Raw genomic sequence first — 23,784 nt, forward strand, 5'->3', positions numbered from 1 at the left:
CGCGCCTGACAGAGCAGGACGGGATGACTTCCGGTCTGGGCCGGAAGTGGCGCCATGGAGGCCTTGAGCGGCGCGAGCAATCCCGCCTGAGGAAAATCACAGGCTGCTGTTCCGGAGGCCTCGTCGCCTCCTTCCCTCCCGGTGCCGCCGCCCCGCCATGGGGCCTCTGCCTCGCCCCGGGCTCCTGCGGCAACCCTCCGGCCTTCCTCCCTTCCCTCCGGGCGCTCGAGGCGCCAGGAGGGGAGCCACGGCGGCGGTGAGCGCGGAAACGGAGCGGGAAAACGGCACAAGGAGGGCCGCGCGGGGGGGGGGTAGGGGAGGGAGGGAGGGAGGGAAGGAAGAGCGAAGCAAGCCGGGCGGGAGGAGGCTGCGCTCTCCAGGGCGCATGCGCGCTGCGTGAACGGCTCGGCGGGACATTTCGGGCGCCCGTGGGTGGGGGAGGGGCTGCTTGGCCTCCCCTCCCCCCCCCGAGGCCAACGTGTGAGGGGGACGTTTGTGGGGAAATCAAAGGGAAGAGCAGAAACCATGAAGAGGGTCAAGGAGGCTCTCTTTATTTTCACTTGGGGCCGCTTTATTTTGGCCTGGAGGGGTTTCTCCTGGAAGTGGGGCGCTCTGGCCTTCCTCTGGGCCAGACTTTCTCCGTCTTGGCTGCTTGAAGATGGGTGGACTTCAATTCCCAGGCTAACTATGCTTATGGCTGCCTGGGGGATTCTGGGAGTCGAAGTCCGCCCATCTTAAAGCATGCCGGCTGGGGAATTCTGGGAGTTGAAGTCCACTTTTCTTAAAACGGTAGCTAAGGAATTCTGGGAGTTGAAGTCCACCCCTCTTAAAGCATACCAGCTGGGGAATTCTGGAAGTCGAAGTCCACCCCTCTTAAAACAGGGTGGCTAGGGAATTCTGGGAGTTGAAGTCCACCCATCTTAAAGCATGCTGGCCGGGAATTCTGGGAGTTGAAGTCCTCCCCTCTTAAAGCATACCAGCTGGGGAATTCTGGAGGTCGAAGTCCACCCCTCTTAAAACAGGGTGGCTAGGGAATTCTGGGAGTTGAAGTACACCCCTCTTAAAGCATACTGGCCAGGGATTCTGGGAGTTGAAGTCCTCCCCTCGTAAAGCATACCAGCTGGGGAATTCTGGGGGTCGAAGTCCACCCCTCTTAAAACAGGGTGGCTAGGGAATTCTGGGAGTTGAAGTCCGCCCATCTTAAAGCATGCTGGCCGGGGATTCTGGGAGTTGAAGTCCTCCCCTCTTAAAGCATACCAGCTGGGGAATTCTGGGGGTCAAAGTCCCCCCCTCTTAAAACAGGGTGGCTAGGGAATTCTGGGAGTTGAAGTCCGCCCATCTTAAAGCATGCTGGCCGGGGATTCTGGGAGTTGAAGTCCACTTTTCTTAAAACGGTAGCTAAGGAATTCTGGGAGTTGAAGTCCACCCCTCTTAAAGCATACCAGCTGGGGAATTCTGGAAGTCGAAGTCCACCCCTCTTAAAACAGGGTGGCTAGGGAATTCTGGGAGTTGAAGTCCACCCATCTTAAAGCATGCTGGCCGGGAATTCTGGGAGTTGAAGTCCTCCCCTCTTAAAGCATACCAGCTGGGGAATTCTGGAGGTCGAAGTCCACCCCTCTTAAAACAGGGTGGCTAGGGAATTCTGGGAGTTGAAGTACACCCCTCTTAAAGCATACTGGCCAGGGATTCTGGGAGTTGAAGTCCTCCCCTCGTAAAGCATACCAGCTGGGGAATTCTGGGGGTCGAAGTCCACCCCTCTTAAAACAGGGTGGCTAGGGAATTCTGGGAGTTGAAGTCCGCCCATCTTAAAGCATGCTGGCCGGGGATTCTGGGAGTTGAAGTCCTCCCCTCTTAAAGCATACCAGCTGGGGAATTCTGGGGGTCAAAGTCCCCCCCTCTTAAAACAGGGTGGCTAGGGAATTCTGGGAGTTGAAGTCCGCCCATCTTAAAGCATGCTGGCCGGGGATTCTGGGAGTTGAAGTCTTCCCCTCTTAGAGCATACCAGCAGGGGAATTCTGGGGGTCGAAGTCCACCCCTCTTAAAACAGGGTGGCTAGGGAATTGTGGGAGTTGAAGTCCACCCATCTTAAAGCATGCTGGCCAGGAATTCTGGGAGTTGAAGTCCTCCCCTCTTAAAGCATACCAGCTGGGGAATTCTGGGGGTCGAAGTCCACCCCTCTTAAAACAGGGTGGCTAGGGAATTCTGGGAGTTGAAGTACACCCATCTTAAAGCATACTGGCCGGGGATTCTGGGAGTTGAAGTCCTCCCCTCTTAAAGCATACCAGCTGGGGAATTCTGGGGGTCGAAGTCCACCCCTCTTAAAACAGTGTGGCTAGGGAATTCTGGGAGTTGAAATCCACCCTTCTTAAAGCATGCTGGCTGGGGAATTCTGGGAGATGAAGTCCACAGTAGCCAAGGTTGAGAAAAGCTGCCCTAGACGGAGTCACATCTCAGGGCTGGAAGCTTTCAGATTGCATCCAGTGGTGCAATCTTTGTGCAAACGCCTTGCTTGGTCTCTGGAGGTCCTGGGCAAGAAGTGGGCAGGTGCTCCCTCTAAGCTAGGAGTCTTCAAACTTGGCCCTTTGATGACTTGTGGACTTCAACTCCCAGCATTCCTGGAGCCGGGCACGCTGGCTGAGGAATTCTGGGAGTTGAAGTCCACAAGTCATCAAAGGGCCAAGTTTGAAGATCCCCGATCTAAGCAGAAAAAGGGCACAGATTCATTTGTTTTGCTGCCACAAGAGAAGAAGACAAATAGGACTGTGGGGTCCTTGGAACTCTCTGAGTTTGGTGGTTTTCTTACACACGTTTCATGACCCAATCAGGCAGCATCATCAGTGCTAGAAAGGGGTGGGTGGGTTTGTTTCTGGACTGAGGGAGGAAGAGGAGGACTCTGGACCCTTGGTGTTGTGCACGTTTCATTAGCCAAGGCGGGAACTTTATCAGTGTTAGAAGCAAAGGGAGGATGTGCAGAGAGGAGCTTGACTGGGGGGTCCTGGGGGGGGGTCTCTGAGCTTGGTGAGTTTCCTGCAGACATTTCAATGACCCAACTTGGTGATACCGTCAGTATTAGAAGGGCGTGGGATTTGCTCTCGGGTTTCCCTTCTAGCACTGAAGATGTTCTCTGGTTGTGTCATGAAATATCTGCAAGAAAGCAGCCCATCTCAGAGAGAATCAAAGACCCCACAATCCTGCTCTCCACCAGCCCCACTCTCTCTTAACACTGGTGATGTTCCCTATTTAGTAGGGTCATGAAATACCTGTAAGAAAATGGCCCAGCTTAGAGGGCACAAAGGGCCTCTGCAAGAAAGCCGCCCAGCTCACCAAGGAACCCACAATTCAACCCTGAACTACGAGTGTTCTCTTCTAACAGAAATAGGACCGTTTCTTTCAAAAAAAAATAGCAATGTAGGAGTCCGTAATACTTTCCCCACCCCAATAACATCTATTTCCTGTCTCAAAAGATTTCTTGTGTGATTCTTTTTATCTTTTAGGCGTGATGAAAACTAGCTACAGATGCATAAGTGCCCACAAGTGTTTCCATGGAACAAATGATGTGCATTTTGCAACTGTTTGCTGCAAAGGAGATTTTATGAGATATATAGAATGCTGGTTGGGATGATGATGATGATAATAAAGTTGGAAGGGGTCTTGGAGGTCGTCTAGTCCAACCCCCTGCTCAGGCAGGAAACCCTATGCCCTTTCAAACAAATGGCTGTCCAGTCTCTTCTTAAAAACTTGCAGTGTTGGAGCATTCACAGCTTCTGGAGGCAGGTGGTTCCACTGGTTAATTGTTCTCACTATCGGGAAGTTTCTCCTTAGTTCCAGGTTCCTTCTCTCGATGAGTTTCCATCCGTTGTTTCTTGTCCGGCCTTCAGGTGCTTTGGAGAATAGCTTGACTCCCTCTTCTTGGGGCAGCCCCTGAGATACTAGAAGACTGCTATCATGTCCCCCCTCGTCCTTCTCTTTGTTAAACTAGACCTACCCAATTCCTGCAACCGTTCTTCATATTTCTTTAGCCTCCAGCCCCCTGATCCTCTTTGTTGCTCTTCTCTGCACTCTTTCTAGAGTCTCAACATCTTTTTTACATTTCCTACCTTTTAAATGAGGGAAGCTGCCCATCCCATTCGTTGATAACAGGGGGGGAGGGAGAAATAGGGAAAATTACTGGAGCTGGGGGCCTCTTTTCATCTCTTTGAGGTTATATGACCTTCTCATATTTGACTCACGTGGACTGGGTGCAACTGAGTGAAAAGTGGCCTTGTTTGCTCACCAAATTCCTAAGCAGGTACACAAACATTACGGCTTTCTGCCTGTGTGCCACCTGCACACCTAGTTCTGAATTAGAATAAAATCCTACTTTTTTCCAACAAAGACTGCGGTTTTTAAAATATCCGAGGAGCATATTTTCAGATTGAGTTGGCGGCGCTTTTACGGTACAGCAGATGCAATATTGTTCAGGTAAGAGAAGAGGGTGTGTCTTGTTGCAAGGAGCCGACACAGATAGTCCTTGACTTATGATTCACAGCCCAAAATTTCCGTTGCTAAGTGAGACATATGTTAAGTGAGTTTTGTCCCATTTTGCGACCTCTCTTGCCATGGTTGCTAAGTGAATCGGTGCAGTGATTAAGTTAGTAATACGGTTGTTAAGTGAATCTGGTTGACCCCATTGACTTTGCTTGTTGGAAAGAAGTCACAAAAGGGGATGGCGTGACCCTGGGACACTGCAACCGTCGTAAGTAAGAGTCAGGTGCCGAGCATCTGAATTTTGATCACGTGACCACGGGGGATGCTGCAATGGTCGTGTGAAAAACGGTCATGTCGCTTCTTTCAGGGTCACTAAATGAACGGTTGTAAGTCTAGAACAGGGGTCAGCAGCCTGAAACAGTGAAAGAGCCACTCGGAACCGGTTCCCTCACAAAAGGAAAAACTGGGAGCCGCAAAAAATGCGTGCACATGCGCGTACATGTGTGCATGCGCAGAACAGGGTTTGAAGAGTGGAGCCAAGGCGAGATATGCACCTACCCTGCATATTTGAATTGATTGGTTGAACTTTTTTAGTCCCACTTTTTTTTGGGGGGGGGCTGCACATGGCACATGAAAGAGCCGCATGCATCTCCGGAGCCGCAGGTTGCAGACCTGTAGTCTAGAACCACCTGCAGTCATGGAAGACCGATCTCGGTTGACTGTTTATCTTTGAAGTCGTTTAGAAATAGCGTGAAGGCTTCGATGTCACGACCTTCGCAGCCTCCCCCTGGTCACGTGATCAGAATTGAGGCGCTTGTCAACTGATGCATATTGACAACGGTCACAGCGCCTCCTCCTCCCCCCCCCCGGGTCACGGGACCCCCTTTGGTGACCTTCCGACAACGGGGAAGCCAGCTTCGCTTAATGACTGTGTCGCTAACTTTAGAGGGATGCTGCTTAGCTGTGGACATTTTGGGCTCCGTCGCGGTCGTAAGTCAAGGACGGGTCCTGTTGTGTGGTTGTGTGTCATTTTCCCCCCCCCTCCCCTTAACGAATTCTTTTGTTCCTTCCAGGATCCCAACTCTTTCTACTGAGGTCCTTGAAAAGGATTACCAGTGAGATGCCCAAGAGCAGCGATTCTACTTTGTGTGGCCCTCCTCCGTCAGGCCTGCCATGACCGCATTCTTCACCAGTGTTCCCAATTGGATTCAAGATGCCAAGCAGGAAGAGGAGGAGGAGGTGAGCTGGAAACTAGTGCCCAGGCCCAAAGGCCGAGAGAGCGAGAGCCCGGGGAAGTGCCAGTATGAGCTGTCGGAAGCCGCCTTCCCTGGCGTGGAGAAGCTGAGAGCCAGCCCGGAACCGAGGCCCTATTGCTGCCCTCAGCTGCACTGCGGCAAGGCCTTTGCCTCCAAGTACAAGCTCTACAGGTAGGCCGGGCGATCGGAGGGGAGTTTGGGGCTGGGCTGGGCTGGGTTCAAATCCTCCGAGCTCACCTGGTTTGTGGGCGGGAGTCAGGGAATATTGGCAGGTAGGCCAAGCTGCCCAAGAGTCAGCTTGCAGGGGAGGTGGTTGGAATGGAAAGTTTAATAAATGAAAGAATGGAATGGATTGGACTAGAAAATATGGAATGGAATTAGAAATAGAATTAGAATAGAATAGAATAGAATAGAATAGAATAGAATAGAATAGAATAGAATAGAATAGAAAATATGGAATAGAATAGAGTAGAGTAGAATAGAATAGAAAATATGGAATAGAATAGAGTAGAATAGAATAAAAAAAACAGAACAGAATAGAATAAAAACAGAATAGAATTAAAAAATATTCTGTTCCATTCCATAATTCTATCATTTCTTGCTCTGTTCTGTTCTATTCTTTTTTCTTATTCTGTTCTGTTCTATTCTTATTTCTTGTTCTGTTCTGTTCTTATTTCTTTATTCTGTTCTATTGTATTCTATCTATTCTTACTTCTTATTCTGTTCCATTCCATTCCACCCCATTCTGTTCTCCATTGCAATCTCCTATCCTATCCTGCTCTGTTCTGTTCTGTTCTCCATTCCCTTCCGTTCCTTGCTGCATTCCGCTCTCTTCCATTCACGTCCCCCCAAAGGCAGAGAGACGGCAGCCGCAATTATTCTCCTCTTCCTTCTCCCTTCCCTTCCCGAAAAGGCACCTGGCCACCCACTCGGCCCAGAAGCCCCACCAATGCATGTACTGTGAGAAGATGTTCCACCGGAAGGACCACCTGCGCAACCACCTCCACACCCACGACCCCAACAAGGAAGCCCTCCACTGTCCCGAGTGCGGCAAGAACTACAACACCAAGCTGGGCTACCGGCGCCACCTGGCTATGCACGCGGCGGCCAGCGGCGACCTGAGCTGCAAGGTCTGCCTGCAGGTGTTCGAGAGCACCCAGGCCTTGCTGGAGCACCTGAAGGCCCACTCGCGGCGGCCCTCCGGCAGCGCCAAGGAGAAGAAGCACCCCTGCGACCATTGCGACCGGCGCTTCTACACCCGCAAGGACGTGCGGCGACACCTGGTGGTGCACACGGGGCGAAAGGACTTCCTCTGCCAGTACTGCGCCCAGCGGTTCGGCCGGAAGGACCACCTGACCCGGCACGTGAAGAAGAGCCACTCGCAGGAGCTGCTGAAGATCAAGGCCGAGCCCGCGGACATGCTGGGCCTGCTCAGCTGCGGCTCGGCCGTGGCGGTCAAGGAGGAGCTCAGCCCGGTCTTGTGCATGGCCTCCCGGGAGGTGATGGGCGCCAAGGGCTTCCCTGGCATGCTGCCCATGGGCATGTATGGGGCGCACGTCCCGGCCCTGCCCGGCACAGGGATGCCCCCTTCCTTGGTGCCCAACCCTCTCCCGATGGGAATGAGCTATCCTCTGGAGCCCTCCTCCCCGCCACAGCCGCCCCCCAAATACCAGCTCGGATCTACCTCATACTTCCCCGACAAGATCCCCAAAGCAGAGGTGGACAGCTGCCTGGCAGAGCTGCCCGGAGGCCTTTCGCTGATCGCTGGCGAGCCCCCCTCCTCCCCGCCTCAGCCCGCCAGCCTGGAGGAGACCCTGCTCTCCAAGAGCCCGGCTCTCCTTTCCGAAGCTCTCTGTGCTGCTAACATGGATTTTTCCCACCTCCTGGGCTTCCTGCCCTTGAACCTGCCCTCCTGCAACCCGCCGGTCTCCTCGGCAGGCCTCGTCATGGGCTATTCCCAGGGAGAGACCCAATCCCTTCTCAGCGCTCTGCCGCCGCAGGAGCCCTCCCCGGGAAGCGGGCCCTCGCTCGGCTTTGGGGCCTTGCATCCCTTGCCCTCGATGTTCTCCCCGGGCCTGGGCGCCACCACGTTGCCACGTTTCCACCAAGCATTCCAGTGAGAAAGAGAGAGCGCCGGATGAAAGCAGAGCTTCTCCGGGCGCGTGGATTCGGGGCACCGCCAGCGCGCTCGGCTTTGTCGTCTTTCCAGTGGTGGGGGGGAAAAGCTGGAGGGGGGACTGGAACTTGTGTACGCCCCAGTCCTGGACAGGGGAAGTAGGTTGCAGTGAATAGAATTTCAGGTATTTTATTTTTTATTTCTTCCTTCTTCTTTTTACGTTGTTGGTCATCGGGAACCTCGCCGGAGTTTCCGCCCCCCCAACTTCCGCAGTTTTGTGTCGCTTGGTCCGTGCGGCAGGAATTCCCTTTTCTCTCCCTTCCCTCTCCTCTGCCCCGTGACTTCCAGCAGCGGCGGCGGCAGCGATTCCCGTGATGCCGCCTTTGTAAATCGAGACTCTTTCTTCCACCACCACCCCTCCCTTGGAGCCGTTTCCCCACCACGCCTGGCTGCAGGATCATGTTTACCCCACCATTTCCCACTGTTACGAATCAGGTAGTGCCGCAGGGACCGTCAGGGTCTCCGGCACGGCGAAGGCACTGTTTACACCGTGAAACTGGCTAGCTCCGGTTTCACCTCACTACTACTTCCATATCTTCCCCTGTGGGGAAATCGAACTGACTGGGAATGGCTTCAGCTTTTGCCAATTTAGTTTAGCACTCTAGTGGGTTGTGTTTTGTTTTTGTTTTTTCCCCTCCCAGATCTCCCAGCAGGTCAAAAGAATCCTCCAACAGGAGAATCCTCACTGTGATTGATTGGTTTTTTCCCCCCGTTTTTTTTTTTTTTTTTGGAGTGGATTTTCCAAAGGATGTTAGGGTCTAGCGACAGCAGCCGTCAACCATGGCCTCTTCCTGAAAAGACTTACCGATCAAGAGCCAGGCCCATCATTCTGTTCGGCTGAGATTTCCATTTTTTTGCCCCTCTTTATTTTTCTTCTAAATCTCCTCGGCCGTTTGGACACAAGCAAGCTTATGGAGGGGTGATGGCGTTTGGCCTTTGGGGCTCAAAAGTTTTGTTTCAGCTTCTTGGTGCCTTCAGGGCAATTCTGAATAGCGAGTGTGCAAATCACCTTTTCACCAGCAGCCACAGCCCCAGCCTGAGCACGCCAGCCTTGCAGGAAGGAGAAAATATGTGGGGTGCAGCGGAGGTGAGGCAGCCTTGCTTTCTGCTGACTCAAGATCCTTTGCTTCTTAGCGGGGAAATCAATGACCTTCGTTGAATGGGGGGAGTTTAACCCAACGGCCTCTTGTTTTCACGCCCCCTTCCTCCCTGCAAGGTTGGCTCGCCTCCTCTTCTGCTGCAGAGCCCTGATGCTCCCTTCTGTCTCCCTGCAAAGTGCCCAAGCTCTGGCCTTTCGGGCCTCACATCCCTAGTGTGAACTCGGCACAGAGCAAAAGTCAGAAGGAGGATCGTGGCCTGTGGCGTTGGCTTCTGCCAGGAAGGTAAATCCATGCAGAGAAGCCGGGAGGCCGGAGAGCCACTCCCAGTCACCTGGTGCCTGCCTCAGCAAGTGATGGGCGATTCGGAGAAGGTCAAGATGGCAAGAGAGAGCCACGTCCTCTGTTGCGCTTCCCCTAGTGCAGTTTCCCAGTCTTTCCAGTGTTGCTGTCTGGGGGGTGGAGGGGGATGGGTTGGTTCTGCAAGCGGGTGAGTAGCTCCCTTTGCACGAGGGGCGAGCACCACGCCTGCCGCTGGAGCCTGCCCACGTGCCCACTGCTCGTGCAGAGAGGGTGCTCGCCCACACCTGCTTCTATGCCTCGGTTTCAAATGGCTCACGGCCCGGGAGTGGGCTGTGGCTCCGGGGTTGGGGACCCCCTCGCCCTAGCGTCTGCCTGCTGTCTTCTTTCTCCTTCATTTCTTTGCAGGCTTAATTCAGAGACGTCCGGCCTCCCAATCTCCCCAAGGGCTGCAGGACGTCACCAGGAACGGGTGGTGGGAGGTGCCCCGTTTTTTTCAGGGAGGAAAACGAGCCTGCCCAGAATGTCACCCGTCATTGATTTAATCCCAGGGGGATTAAATATGGGAATGGCAGGGACTTTCCAAGGTGTCCTGTTCCCCTACTCGCCCTTAACTCTGCCCTCCCCAGTTGGGGGCGCTCGTGCAAATTCCAGGTCAGCCATCTCTGTTTTACTTCCCCGTAGTTTCCTGAGTAAGCAGTCTTACTATGTATTACAGTGAATACCTCATGATAAAGGCCTCTGCTCTTAACCCCTCATGCTTTTTCAGTGGCTGCCGGAGGCCTCATTTGGGGAGGGTCCACCTACATGCATTTCAGGGGTATCCCCACTGGCCCCTTCCTTTTACCTCACTGTGTAGGGAGCAGAGCTAAGGGGGCCTGCCCTGGCTCTCCTACTTGCCAAGATACGCTAAGGTGATCTCTGCGGTAACGCCTCTGGTCTCTTTCAATGCCTGTCCATAGCAGATGCTTTTTTTAAAAAAAATCTATTTCTTCTTTGTAATTCCAGATTGCTTTCCATCCCCGTCGGCTTTAGGCCTTTGCCGCTTCATAGGCAGGATCCCATCTGTGCCAGGCGTGTAGGCCTTCTACGTCGGGCGCAGGCAGCCTTTTCTTTCTCGCGGCGTGTCCTTCGCGATCTGTCTCAAAAGGTTTTGTATAAGACTTACCTCATCGATGGCATGTGGCATTGAGTTCCACAGGCCCTGCTTCCTGGGTCTTCGCGGTAAGACGTTGCCTTTCTGATTTCAGCATGTGCCTTCTTGCCCTGGAGAACGGCTGGGCGTCTCCTGATGGTTTCAGCATTTTTAAATACCTCGGTTTGCATTTCCTGTTACTCCCTGTCCAGATACGAGTTGCACATTGTGCTCTTATGCAATCCTCACATCCCTACCTCAAAACCTACGAGAAGGAAAAAAGATGATTCCACGTTCCAGTTTCTCCAACATGGCATTGGACTTAAGACATAAAGCTGATTCCAGAGAACCTGTTGGCTTAGTTTGCAGCTTCGGGCACTTGCTGTCTCTTCTCTGTCCTTCAGCTCGATCGTTTTAGCAAACGCGATGCGCAAGCGTGTGTTCCGGCTCATAAACCCTCCTGCTCTGTCGGGGCTGCTTGTCTCTCTGTTTCACTACCCAACCAAAGATAATGAAAAACAACAACAACAAAGACAGAGCATTCCTGTCCGTATCAAAAGACGACTCTTTCCTAAGGAGAAAAATGGGTTTTTATTTCAGCCCTAGATTCAACGCCGATGCTGAAACAGCAGCAGTGGTTTGGGCGAGTCTTCTATTCAGCCTGATTGCTGCTGCTGCTGCTGTAGAAAATGGCATTAAGTTTTTTTTTAAAAAAAAAAACCTACAAGAAAAGATGGGGGAGATATAAGCTTCAGTCATCTTTCTTACAAAAGAGCTGTAAGATCAAATATTCCTAAGTACTACTGACCCACTCTCTCTCTCTCTTCAAACTTCAGTTTTCCAAAGAAAGGTGGTGATCCTGCAGAGTGGCCCACAAATATTTTGGGTTTTGTTTTTTGGGGGGGTTTTCTGCAGCACAATGGGCAATGAAAAGGAATCTTGTTTAGCCTTTTGGTGAGGTGAAGGGCCTAAAAGGGGTCTTTATCCATGTAGCTACAGGTGTAGCCTTTTAAAGAACAGATGGTATAAAATTGTGCCTCGCCAATCCAGGAGTGCGTTGCAGCTTGTATTTTACTTAGAGTAGACCCCTGTGAGGGAAGAATTTCTGTTAATAGAAAATGAAGTGGTCCTTTCAATCACGGTGTTGAAGAAAAAAAAAACAACAACCCAGAATGAGGGAAAATAGGATAATATTTCTCTACCGTGGGGGGAAAAGACAGTTGCTGTTCTATGTGGCTCTCAATTTCGAACGAAAGTGCTCCTGGTTTGGGGGGGGGGAAAGGAGAGAGGACTTTGTAAATGTTCACCCTGGAGTAAAATTAACCAGACTTGAAGTCAGTATCCTGATCAATTTCACTGCTGGCGAATGAGCACTTAAAAAGGAGGATTGGGTGTCTGCCTTTGCCAGGGGAGGGAATCTGTGATCTTCAGAGAAGATCTTCATTTGTACGTGACCTTAAATGTTTTGGGGCACAGGAAAAATTGGAGAGCTCTTGCTTTGCCAGTTAATATTTCCTTTGGGTGATGGGTTTATGGGTTAAATCGACAGACATTCTCCCCTACTGGCAAGGAAATATAAACCATAAAGTGGGGGAAATTCTATTTAAACTCTGTCTGGGTTGGCAACCAACTGGCCTTTAATTAATTGTGCTTTCCAAATAGCCATTCTAAAAAAGTGTCTTTCAGTTACGTCCTTTCGAAAGGTAGTTTGCGGAAGCATCTCTTGTTCCTTTAAGTAGGATTTGTTTTCCTGGCATGCGTTTTATTGCCGCTGAGCTGTTTGCCCGAGACGGCAAAAAAGGTGTTTCCCTCTCTTCCTCCCGAGGAACGAGAAGGTAGCATTGGGATTTTTCCCAAGCTCCTCGAATTTACAATGGATAGCTCACTCACTATGGGGTGATCCTTTCTAGGTCCTGAAAGATACAATAGGATCAGATCTTTGGGGTCAGGTCTGATCTTTGGAATCGGATGCCTGCTGCACAAAAACCGATAACAGAAAGGTGATTTTAAGACATAGTCAAGGACAGGAGGGGTCAACCATGGCAACTTCGCAACCTGTGGGCTTCCAATTCCCGGAATTCCTGAGCCGGCGGTAACATTCCCAAAAATGATGGTGATTCTGTAGAGTGGCCCACAAAACATATTTTGGGTTGTTTTTTCCCCTGTGGCACGATGGGTAATGGAAAGGAAGCTTGTTCACTTTTAGGGAGTCCTAAGAGTATTCAGATGGCTACAGGTGTAGCCTTTTAAAGTGCAGAGAGTATAAAGTTGTGCCTCTCCAATCCAAGGAAGTGACTTGTATTCCTCGGCAAGGGAAGAACTGGCTGTCTCAGGAATTCTGGGAGTTGAAGTCCACGGGTCGTAAAGTCGCCATAGTTGATCACCCTGGTCAAGAGGAATCCATGTAAGGCGCTTTTGTGTGACCCTTTTTCCTACTCGGTAATCTCGTCTCCTGCTTTCTGCTTTTGAACCATTTTTATTAAGGGGAGTTGTTGCTGTGGTGGCGCAGTGGTTAGGATGCAGCGTTGCAGGCTAACACTGCCGACTGCCAGCAGTTTGATCCTGACCGGCTCCAGGTCGACTCAGCCTTCCATCCTTCCGAGTTCGGTAAAACGAGGATCCAGATTGTCGGATACCCCGACTCTGTGAGCCGCTTAGAGAGGGTTGCAAAGCACTGTGAAGCGGCAGATAAGCGCTAGTGCTATTTTGCACTCTCGGCGCCAGGTTTAGCTCGTGTCTTTGGTCTGTGTGTGTGTGTGGGGGGGGTTTCTTCCACCCAAATTTTGCTTTCGTTGGCTTTGTTGGCTCTTTTGTGAAGCTAAATCCACAGGACATTCAAAGCTCTTTGTTCAGAGTCATTTCTTTCCTTTTGCTTAGCAGTAAGCAGAGTGTTGATCTGTTTCCGGTGTATATAGTGAATTGTTTCTCTTCGGCTGGCTGAAATTCTGAGATTTTATTTTCTTTTTTTCCCCCTCCTAAAAGAGCAAATTACTCAGGATTTGAGAGCAACACCTACTGGGTGCTCCTGTTCCCTGTGGTATTCCACCCTTCCCTTTTGTAATTCAGAATATGCCTTGGATTCAGCGGGTTGCCCGTCCTAGGAAAACGTCCCAAATTCTTCCCTCTCCGCCAGTGGGATTAATTTTAATCTCCCCCTTAAGAAAGAGGCCCTACTACGTAGTCCTAATGGCTTTTAGAGTGATCTATGGGAATCAATAACTTAAAACTGAAAATAACCCCATGAAGGGGAAGTATTTTAAGCGAACTCTGTAATAAGCGGTCAACTTTCTCTCTCTTTGCTATTTGTTTTCCTTGGGAATTATTTTATTTGATGACCCCCCTTTCCCCTGTCCCGTGATTCTGCTTTGTTTGAAGACTTTATGCATTTGATAGTAGGGGGGCTATGAATTTATTTTGGATGACAGATCCCACTGTCCCCTTATAGCAGTTAAGGCCAATAAAATCCAAACTCCCTGGAAAATATCCGCCTCTGTGTTGGGCCCGCAGCTAGTCCACGAACTGAATCGGAGCGTTCCCCTCTCCCGTTTGCACGTTCTGTATTAAAGAATCCAACTTCTCACAGTGATTTAATGTGGTTCCTTACCTTGGGACTTCATGCCCAAGATGACGAGCCAAAAAAAGATTCGGAACGGGACAATTTGGTGCGGCCAACTCAGCGTAGACATTGCGGGACAATTCAACAATTTTAAGTATTTACACTGATTTTTTTTAAAAAAAAAAAATACAATTTTTTGTCGTTCCAACATTTCATTTTAACCCACCCCCACCCCACCCCCCCATCGCCTCCTCTGCCTTTAATGATTCTGTTCCACCATTTCTTCAGGATTTAGTGTTAACTTGTGACCCGCGGCGAGTTGTCGGCTGCGCCAAGTTATCCAGGGCCCAAATGGGTTGCTTCTTCAAGCTTTTCAGTCACCCCAAAGTGAGGCAAATATTCCCCCCCTTTTTTTTAAAAAAAAAGATGAATCGAAAGCCCCATTTTGGGAGGGGGGGGTCGGTTCTCAAACTCCCTGGTGTTAAAATTTCCGACAATTGTGGTTTGGGTTCTAAACAAAACAAAAGCAATACCGCTGTGGTGTGTTAAATTATATATAGCCCCCTCTTCCAGGTGTTTGCAACAGGTGTTCCTTGCAGATGGATTACAAAACGGCAGGGAAGACCCATGCTGGCCATTTGGGAGGAGGAAGAGAGGGGACATTGACCTCCTCACACCCACCCCACAAATAATTCCCCAAAGCTTCAGGGTTTACGAACTTTCGGTCGGCCTGTCTTGAGGATCGAACAGCTGGCCTCTTGGTATCCTTGCCGACTTGAGGGTCACGCACGCTAGGCCTTACCTGTGCAAGAGAGGAGAGGTCACCTGGGAGGACAGGTGTCTCACCTTGATTTGAAGAGGAAGTAGGATTTCAGTCCTTCTGGTGACTCTCTCTGCAATGATTGGACGAGCAGACCACAAGTGGTCCAGGTTGAGAAACAGTGGCTTACACAGGTGGCTTTGTTGTACAGAGGAATTTTGTGTGTGTGTGTGTGTGTTTTAAATCAGAGCCCGCCCACCCTCCGTCCCTCTTTCCCCCTGCCTGACATGGAACCCCCTCACCCAACTGAGCACTTTTTTCTTCTCCCCCCCCCCAAACACAGCAAATGACCTCTTTTGATCGGAGTAATGTAGGACTTCTTTCAAGTCCCTGTTTTGACAAGATTTTTTTGAAGTGCCATTAGGAAACATTTAACAGCTCATCAACTGTTCAGTTAGGTTTTTTCTTTTTTCGTCTTACAGAATTAAGTTTTAAAAGGAAAGAGGGTGTCTGGTTTTTTTTTGTTTTGTTTTTTTAAATGAAATTGCTTATTAAAAGGTTTGAAGTATGACACCTTCTGTTTTTGTTTTTTTTCCCCCCTGGTGTCGGGCAGAAATGACCAGGTGCGTTAAGTAGAATCCACGACTGGGCTAAAGTAATAAAAGTTCTACATTTAGGCAAGAAAAACGAAATGGACAGGTATAGTATAGGTCAGGGGTAGGCAACCTCGGCTCTTTTATGACTCATGGACTTCAACTCCCAGAATTCCTGAGTCAGCTATGCCGCGAGTCATAAAAGATCTGAGGTTGCCTACCCCTGGTATAGGTGGTACCTTGCTCAATAGTAACTGTGAGATGGATCTCGGAGTCCTAGTGGACAATCACTTAAACATGAGCCAGCCATTGTGCGGCAGCTGCCAAAAAAGCCAACACAGTGCTAGGCTGCATTAACAGGGATAGAATCAAGATCACGTGGAGTGTTAATATCACTTTACAAGGCCTTGGTAGGGCCACACTTGGAATCCTGCATCCAGTTTTGGTCACCATGATGTAAAAAATATGTTGAGACTCTGGAAAGAGTACACAGAAGAGCAGCAAAGATGATTAGGGGACTGGAGGCTAAAACATACAAGGAATGGTTGCTGGAATTGGGTTTATCTAGTTTAATGAAGAGAAGGACCAGGGGTGATATAATAGTGTCCCAGTATCTCAGGGGCTGCCCCAAAGAAGAGGCAGTCAAGCTATTCTCCAAAGCACCAGAAGGCAGGAGAAGAAGCAACGGATTGAAACTAATCAAGGAGAGAAGCAACCTGGAACTAAGGAGAAACTTCCTGACAACAATTAACCAGTGGAACAACCTGCCTCCAGAAGTGGCGAATGCGCCAACATTGGATGTTTTTAAGAAGAGACAGGCCAGCCATTTATCTGGAACAGCATAGGGTCTCCTGCCTGAGCAGGGGGTTGGACTAGAAGACCTCCGAGGTCCCTTCCAGCTCTGTTAACATTCTGTTATAAGTGTGAATTGCTTTTGCACAGAAAGGAAGGACTGCTCCTTACACATGTAGCAAAGATAGTCCTCGGCTTACAACCCCAACTGGGACCAGAATTCCTAGGGAAGAGGGTGGTTAAGCGAGTCATGTACCACTTTTTCCCCACAGTCGTTAAGCGAACTGCACGGTCGTTACGTGAATCCAGCTTCCCCTCCTTGACTTTTCCTTGTTGGAAGCCGGCTGGGAACATCACAACACGTGTCTCCTGCTTGAGCAGGGGGTTGGACTAGATGACCTGCAAGGTCCCTTCCAACTTATTATTATAAATACACATCAACTGCCGAACGCCCGTGACAATGGGATGCTGTGACGGTCATAAAAGCGAGGACCAGCCGTAAGCCCCCCTTTTTTCAGGGCTTTTATAACTTCAGGGGCTAAACAAACGGTTGCAAGTCTACCTGTCGTAGTTTGCCACATGGGAAGGTGGGTTGAAAGTCCCCCAGCCAGGTTTTTAAAGGGGTTTTAAAATTCTCTGCAAAACGGCCTCATTGACTTGTTCTAGTGCAAAACCAATCAAAACCAGTGGTGCACTAATAAAGTGCTATTTTTCAATAAAATAATAAAAATAGTAGTCGGAGGACCCTGGAGGTCTTCTAGTCCAGCCTCCCCACTCAGGCAGGAGATGCTATAAGCCAGGTTTCAGAATGACAGAGTCGGAAGGGACCCTGGAGGTCTTCTAGTCCAACCCCCTGCTCAGGCAGGAAACCCTAATACAATTTCAGACATTTCAATCTCTTTAAAAACCTCCCGTGTTGTCCTCTTCTGTTTAAATTCTGACTGGGATTAATTTTAATTGAGTTTAACTTTTTCAATTTCAACTTTTTGAACGTTAAGTTTTAACTTTGGATGTCCAAATCCAAAAGATGCTAAAAAAAAAAAAAGGCCACTTCTCTAAGGAAACACGAGACTAGGAACAGCTAACCTCCGTCCACAACTCCTCAAAGGCCAAAATAAAGGAACGGGGTGTGGAGTCAAAGCCAGGCTGGCCCACAAATGGGGAAACAACCAGCCAGGAACGGCATCGCTGCTTCAGCTGCATGAGGCCTGCGCGTTTCTTTTAAAAGTTGTGCTGACGGCAACCACAATCACACTGGGCGAAAGGTTGCGGCTGTCCTGTGAGGGCGAGGGAGTGATCACAGGCTTTGCAGCCCTCAATTTCCAATCTTAAGGGATCTATCTATCTATCTATCTATCTATCTATCTATCTATCTATCCTTGTGGAAGAGGACCCCAATACAGGTAATCCTCAACTTACGGCCGCAACTGACCCCACCAATTTACATTGCTAAGGGAGACATTCGTTAAGTGAGTTTCACCTCGTTTTATGACTTTTTCTTGCCACAGTTGTTAAGTGAATCCCTGCAGTTGTTAAGTGAACCATGCCATCATTCAGCCAGTCCAGCTGTTATGATTCCTCGCCAGCCAATGGATCCGGCAGCCAAGTCTGAGGAATCAGAGGAGGAGGAGGAGGAGGGGGAGGCCTGGAGTGACATCAGAGCCAGAGGAAGGCTCTGAGGAGCTCCGAGACTTATAGTCGGACGAGGAGCCCGGCCCCTCTACTCGCGCTCAGGCTGTGACACAGCTGTGCTGGGAGCCTGAGTTGGACAGTGATGAAGCACAGCTGGGAAATATTCAGGATGCACGAAAGCGTCGGCAAGAGAAGCGAGTAGGACAGAGGGATGCAGTGGGGCGGCTTCAAAGGCAAAGGAGAAGGCGTTAGGAAGCCACACCTGGGCTGAATGATAAAAGGGGAGGAGTGTTGGGGATTGAGTTTCTGTGAACTGTGTTTGTTCGCCTTGGACGTTGACTCAGGTCTGTGGAGAACAAAAGGGGTTGGTTTTTCTTGCGGTTCTGCCTGTTTCTTGGAAGAGGGGATTCTCCTTCTGAGCATAACCAGGACTCAAGTAGGCTGGGTCAGAACAGGGTTGGACTAGATGACCTCCAAGGTCCCTTCCAACTTTATCATTATTATTATTAACCCCAGCTGAGAAGGTTGCAGAGAGTGATCACATGACCCCAGGATGCTGCAACTGTCGTAGGTCCATGCCAGTTGCCTGGATTTTAATCACGTGACCTTGGGGATGTTACAACGGTTTTCAGCCTGAAAAACCGGTCATAAGTCGTCTTTTTTTCCCAATAAAATTGTACGGGTAATCCTCAACGACCACAATGGACCCCCAAACCTATGTTGTTAAAATCTGTTAAGCGAGCTTTGCCCCCTTTTTACCACTTTTCGTGCCGCAGTTGTTAAGTTGAATTCCCTGCAGTTGTTAAATTGGTAACACGGTTGTTAAGTGAATCTGGCTTCCACCCCATGGACTTTGCTCGTCAGAAGGTCCCCAAAGGTGATCACGTGACCCCGGGACACGACAACCATCGTAAAATACGGGTCAGTTGCCAAGCGTCTGAATTTTGATCACGTGACCATTTTGAATGGTCACTAAGTGAACCGTTGTAACTTGAGGACTACCTTTAAGGGTGGTTTTTTTGGCACGAGTTGATGGGCACATTTATGAGAACCAAAGAGATCGGATCTCTGTCTGTCTTGGTTCTTCTGGCCTGTCTTGCTTTGTGCCTGTCAAACGCAGGTCGTTCTCGACTTACGACTGTTCCTTGAGTGCCCGCTTGAAGTCACGACGGTGCTGAAAAAAGAAGACAGGACTGTTTTTCACACGTAACGACTGTGGTGGCCTCCCCACGGGTGTGGGATCAAAATTCGGACGCTTGGCAACTGACGCCTATTTCTGACGGTCGCCGAGTCCCGGTTGGGTCACGTGATCCCCTTCTGTGACCTTCTGTCAATGGGGGAGGTAGATTCACTTAACGACCATGTTGCTCGCTTAACCACTGCCGTGATTCTGCGGCAAGAAAGGTCATAAAATGGAGCAGAACTCACTTAACAACGGTCTTGCTTCGCAATGGAAATTCTGGGTTCAAATATGAATTGTAAGTCAAGGACATTTGGAAACACAACAGGAGCATCGTCCCCGTCTAGATAAAAACCTACTGGAGAAATTCTAGGAATAATAATAATAATAATAATTAATAATAATAATAATAATAATAATAATAATAATAATAATAATAATAATAATAAAAAATAATAATAATAATAATAATAATAGAAGAAAAAGGAAGGAGAAAGGAGAAGGAAGAAGTAGTACTAGTAGTAGTAGTAGTAGTGGAAGGGATCTTGGAAGTCATCTAGTCCAACCCCCTGCTCAGGCCTATACCAGGGGTCTTCAAACGGCCCTTTCATGACTTGTGGACTTCAACTCCCAGAATTCCTGGCTGAAGAATTCTGGGAGCTGAAGTCCACAAGTCATCAAAGGGCCAAGTTTGAAGACCCCTGGCCTAGACTGTTTGAGACAAATGGCTGTCCAGCCATTTAAACCAGCAAAATTAATCCCTTGTACTCCAGGCAGCCTCCCTATTTACCCCAGGATAGCGTTTGAGCAACTTTTGAGCTGTGCTGGCTGGGGAATTCTGGGAGATGAAGTCCACCCAGCTCAAAGCTGCCCAGGTTGAGAATCACTGAACGCAGGAAGGCGGTTAGAGGGATCCCAACGCCTTTGCGGTCTCAATTCACTCCTCAATTCAGCATTTGCAAAAGGAGCAAAAGGCCCGGTACCGGTGTGTGTGTGTGTGTGTTGGGGACCCCTGGCTTAAACCACCCGGTGCCACCTAAGAAAGCGTCTTCTCTGCCTTACTCCCCTTGGAGGTGCAAATGCCATTTATCAATTAATTACCAAACATTTAAGGTTACCCAATTCAGCAAAGCCACCCATTTTTACAAACTTGACTTGACAGACCCAACTTCCCAACGATCAAATGAACCGTTGCCTTGAAAATCGGATCGTGGCAGGCTGGGCTCCAAAAATACCTACCCAAGGCGCGTGGGAGAACAGAGCATTTATTTACATTTGGGCTCAAACAGTACAGAAAAAAAATACAGCGGGGCTGGAGCAGATCCAGCGGGGCTAGGGGAAAATGACCCACTCGAATCAAAACCAAAGTTCACCCCCCACCCCAAGGAGTCCCTCGGCCCAACCGCGGTCCTGGCTGATGGGACCTCGGTGCGGTACGCGAGGAGACAGCCAGGAGCGGATAGCCAGTCTTCGGGCCTTGGGCAGAGACCCTTCACCCATCCAGGCAGGGCAAAAGCTGGGGAGGGGTAGGGGTGGGGGCAGAGGAAAGGGAGGGGCTGTTAAAAACAGAAGTCGTAATTGGCGAGAGATGCATTTGGACCTCTTTTTTTAAGATACGTTCACAGAAAATGGAAAGCTTCCCTTCCACACGACGCACGTAGGTTTCCCCCTTAGGAGACCTCGGCTCCAAAATAATGGAAGTTGTATTTTAAAAAAAAAAATCCTCAGATTAAAACACTGTGAACTGCTCTAGAGGGCTTTGTTTGGGGAGGGGTGGGGAAATCTCATTGCAACTTGTTTTTTTTCTTCTTCGGCGGTCTTAAAAAAAACCCCAACCAAACCCATTTTCCGTTCATACAGGAAAAAAAAAAAATCCAAGTAGCGTCTTTAGTGGGTGTTTTTTTTTTTCCTCGCCCCTCCAGCAACTCGATTTGGGGTGATTTTTTTTGCAAACCCTCCAGCATAAGCAGAATGTCAAAGAGTTTTCCAAATTGATTCCACCCCCCCCCCCACACACACATACCAGTCAGCATCAGGATTAAGATTGGTGAGCCCGTGAATTAATCTCCCCGGCTCGCGTTCACAAATCTGGCGTTTGCACAGCGACGGATAAGAGAGACAGGACTGAACCTCTTTGATTTCGAAGGACCGAGCTGAACGGGGGGGGGGGGAAGGACGTAGCTCTCGACGGGGCTGGCGGGCAAGGGGTGTGTGTGTGTGTGTGTGTGTGTGTGTGTGCGTGCAGGGGAGGGGAGCATGGTTTCAGAAATACCTGGAGAACCGGTGCCCTCGATTCCTTTCCGAAATGCAGAGCTGGCCCAAAGTCCTTCCTTCGCTCCCGCATGGCTAGAGTTCTTTCCGAGCCACGGATTCCTTGGCACACGAACATGGCAAAAATTGCTGATCTGTTTTTGTTTTTGGGGTGGGGTTGTTGTTTTTTTTGGCTCAGGGTCTCTCACCTCATAATCCAGAAGGGTTTTTTGGGAGGGGGGAAGGGGGAGAGGTCCAAATTTTCTTTTCCCCCCCGAGCGTCGTCCTCCTCCAATTTGCTGACCTGTCCAGAGCCACAGTCCCGTTCCTCCTGTTAAAACTTGAGGTGCCGTCGCCTTCTCCATCCAGCTTTTCGGCGCAAAAGAGAGAGAGAGAGCGGGCAGAGGAGGCAGGCCGGTGAGAAGATTAGACGGTTTGAAAGCCCCTTCGGAAAAATTGCACTTTTCTCTGGCTCAGAAAGAGTACGTCTGCAGCCTCGGAGAAGAAGAAGAGTTGCTGAAAACCAGGTTAATCCGAGAAAGGTCAGCAAACCAAGTTTTAGGCATCCTCCGGGCACGGCGGCACCCACCGTCTTCTCCCCAGCAAAAGGCGACGGGAGAATCGCTCCTCCTGACCGCTGCCATCGTGGGGTGACCGGTCGGAAAGTAGACAGAGGAATATTCATCGAAAGGGATGGACTGGCGTTTTTGTTTTGTGCGTTTTGTGTTGTTGTTGTTGTTTTAAAAAAAAATATCCCTTAGATTCAGAATAGCGTAGAATTAAAAAGGTAAAGAATCGATACACCCTTCCCTCCAGGAGATTCCACCGATATTTTTGTGCCAAAAATTACATTCCAAGAGTTGAACTTTTTATTATTATTATTATTGTTGTTGTTGTTATTTCCTGCGTCCTGCTCCCAAAGTCTTTTTTTTTTCTTTTTCTTTCCTCGGGAGAAACAGGAAAAAAAAGTTCCCCGCTTTCCTTCCTAAGAGGAAACCAAAGGCTGGTGCTGGCTCAGTGCCACCCGGGTGTGCCGGCACCTTCAGTCTATTTTCACCGCGGCGTAAATTTTGCGGACAAACATGTAGGCTGCATAGAAGCCGATGGTCCCGGTCAGGAGCCAGAAGGACAGCACCATGAGGGCCGTGTAGCCGAAATACAACAGGGAGGGGATGAATTCCACAATGTCCAGCTGGAAGAGAAGAAAAATGGAGTTAGGGGAGGGAAAATGAAGGGGAGGGGGGGGGGCTTCAGGGAGGCAAGGAAGGACCAGGGGGGGACATGATAGCAGTTGTTCAATATTTGAGGGGCTGCCCCAAAGAAGAGGGGGGAGGGAGGGTCAACCTGTTCTCCAAAGCGCCTGAAGGCAGGAGAAGAAGCAACGGATGGAAACTCATCGAGGAGAGAAGCAAGAAATAAGGTGGAATTTCTTGACAGTGAGAACAATCCGTGGAACTACCTGCCACCAGAAGCTGTGGGTGCTCCATCACGGGAGGTTTTCAAGAAGAGACTGGACAGCCATTTTCTGAAATGGTATAGGGCAGGGGTAGGCAACCTCGGCTCTTTTATGACTCATGGACTTCAACTCCCAGAATTCCTGAGCCAGCTGGCTCAGGAATTCTGGGAGTTGAAGTCCATGAGTCATAAAAGAGCCGAGGTTGCCTACCCCTGGTATAGGGTTTCCTGCCTGAGCAGGGGGGTTGGACTAGAACAGGGGTCCCCAATCTGTGGGCCTGCGGCCCCCGGGCTGTGGCCTATTAGCCCCCGGGCTGTGTGAATGGCCGGCTGGTGTGGGCGCGTGGGTGGGCATTGCGTCCCCACTCGTGCATCGCCACGAGCGTCGTGGGCATTTGCGTCCCCACTTGCGCATCGCCACGAGCATTGTGGGCGTTCACGTCCCCACGTGCGAGCACTCACGTCCCCACACAGGGGAGTGCTCAGGGTCCCTCTTGCACGAACAATGCGTGTTCGCGCATACACACGCACGTGCGCCTGCGTTCACCTCCCGTAACACCATCCCTTCTTTCCCCCCTCTCCCCGCTCCGGACCGCCAGCCCTGAAAGTTTGGGGAAGTCTGGACTAGAAGACCTCCAGGGTCCCTTCAACGCTTCTTCTGAGGTGCTCAGAAGAATGTGGCCTCCCACTGATAATTACTGATGCCACGTAACTCTCTCCTCAGCTTGGATGGAGAGTTCTCAACTTATGACCAGTCCCAAACTTCAAAGTTACAACGGACACCCCCCCCGCCTCCCCCAAAGGAAGTTATGACCCAGATGCAAAGTGCCGACGTCCACCCCACGTGACTGCATTTCAGGTGCTTGGCAACGAGTTGCACTTTACAACTGTTTGCAGCATCCTGTGTTACACGACCACAATTTACAATGGGTTTTTTTTGTTGTTGTTTTGCCAGAAACTGGTGTTTAGTTGCAGTTCTGGCCAAAAATGCCCACGATGGACAATAGGTTCATTTAACGACTGTGAGTTTGCTTTACGACCGTTGCCTTCGGTTTACAACTGCTGCAAGAACGGTGGTAATCTCAAGCGCAATGGTGTGGTGACCCGCTTAACAACCGGCATGTCTTATGACTTA

The 23,784-nt window shown here is 50.0% G+C and overlaps 3 protein-coding genes across 8 annotated transcripts in view; 1 reads left to right on the plus strand and 2 right to left on the minus strand.

Annotated features, from left to right (window-relative positions):
- Positions 1-23,784, minus strand: part of DNMT3B (DNA methyltransferase 3 beta) — a gene marked incomplete at its 5' end in the record, with an annotated part of 480,157 nt that overhangs the window by 199,747 nt on the left and 256,626 nt on the right. The gene's annotated exons all lie outside the window — the stretch shown is intronic.
- PLAGL2 (PLAG1 like zinc finger 2) lies at positions 21-15,318 on the plus strand. Of its 4 annotated transcripts, XR_014492271.1 has the most exons (4): positions 21-256; positions 5,541-5,894; positions 6,637-9,950; positions 10,305-15,318. XR_014492271.1 is itself a non-coding variant. In XM_083360907.1 (3 exons), exons 2-3 carry the CDS (start codon positions 5,641-5,643, stop codon positions 7,841-7,843), a joined length of 1,461 nt encoding a protein of 486 aa, XP_083217033.1. In that variant the 5' UTR covers positions 21-256; positions 5,541-5,640; the 3' UTR covers positions 7,844-15,318. The 4 variants fall into 4 exon arrangements, 3 of the variants coding, with proteins under 3 accessions (XP_083217033.1, XP_083217035.1, XP_083217034.1); XM_083360907.1 differs by having other exon boundaries at positions 6,637-15,318; XM_083360909.1 differs by lacking the exon at positions 21-256 and adding an exon at positions 4,175-4,288 and having other exon boundaries at positions 6,637-15,318.
- TM9SF4 (transmembrane 9 superfamily member 4) overlaps positions 20,194-23,784 on the minus strand; it is a 127,613-nt gene continuing 124,022 nt past the window's right edge. For all 3 annotated transcript variants that reach the window (XM_083360854.1, XM_083360853.1, XM_083360852.1), the window contains exon 18: positions 20,194-22,386. In XM_083360854.1, the coding sequence (XP_083216980.1) occupies positions 22,237-22,386 (150 nt within the window). In that variant the 3' untranslated portion in view covers positions 20,194-22,236. The remainder of the gene's footprint in view (positions 22,387-23,784) is intronic.

Source organism: Vipera ursinii (genome assembly GCF_947247035.1).
Source record: "Vipera ursinii genome assembly, chromosome: 3".
NCBI lineage: Eukaryota > Metazoa > Chordata > Lepidosauria > Squamata > Viperidae > Vipera > Vipera ursinii.

Coding starts and splice junctions, on each gene's coding strand:
- PLAGL2 (XM_083360907.1), top strand. CDS start 5,641: ATGACCGCATTCTTCACCAGTGTTCCCAATTGGATTCAAGATGCCAAG. Junction 5,895..6,636: donor TCCAAGTACAAGCTCTACAG/GTAGGCCGGGCG, acceptor CTTCCCGAAAAG/GCACCTGGCCACCCACTCGG.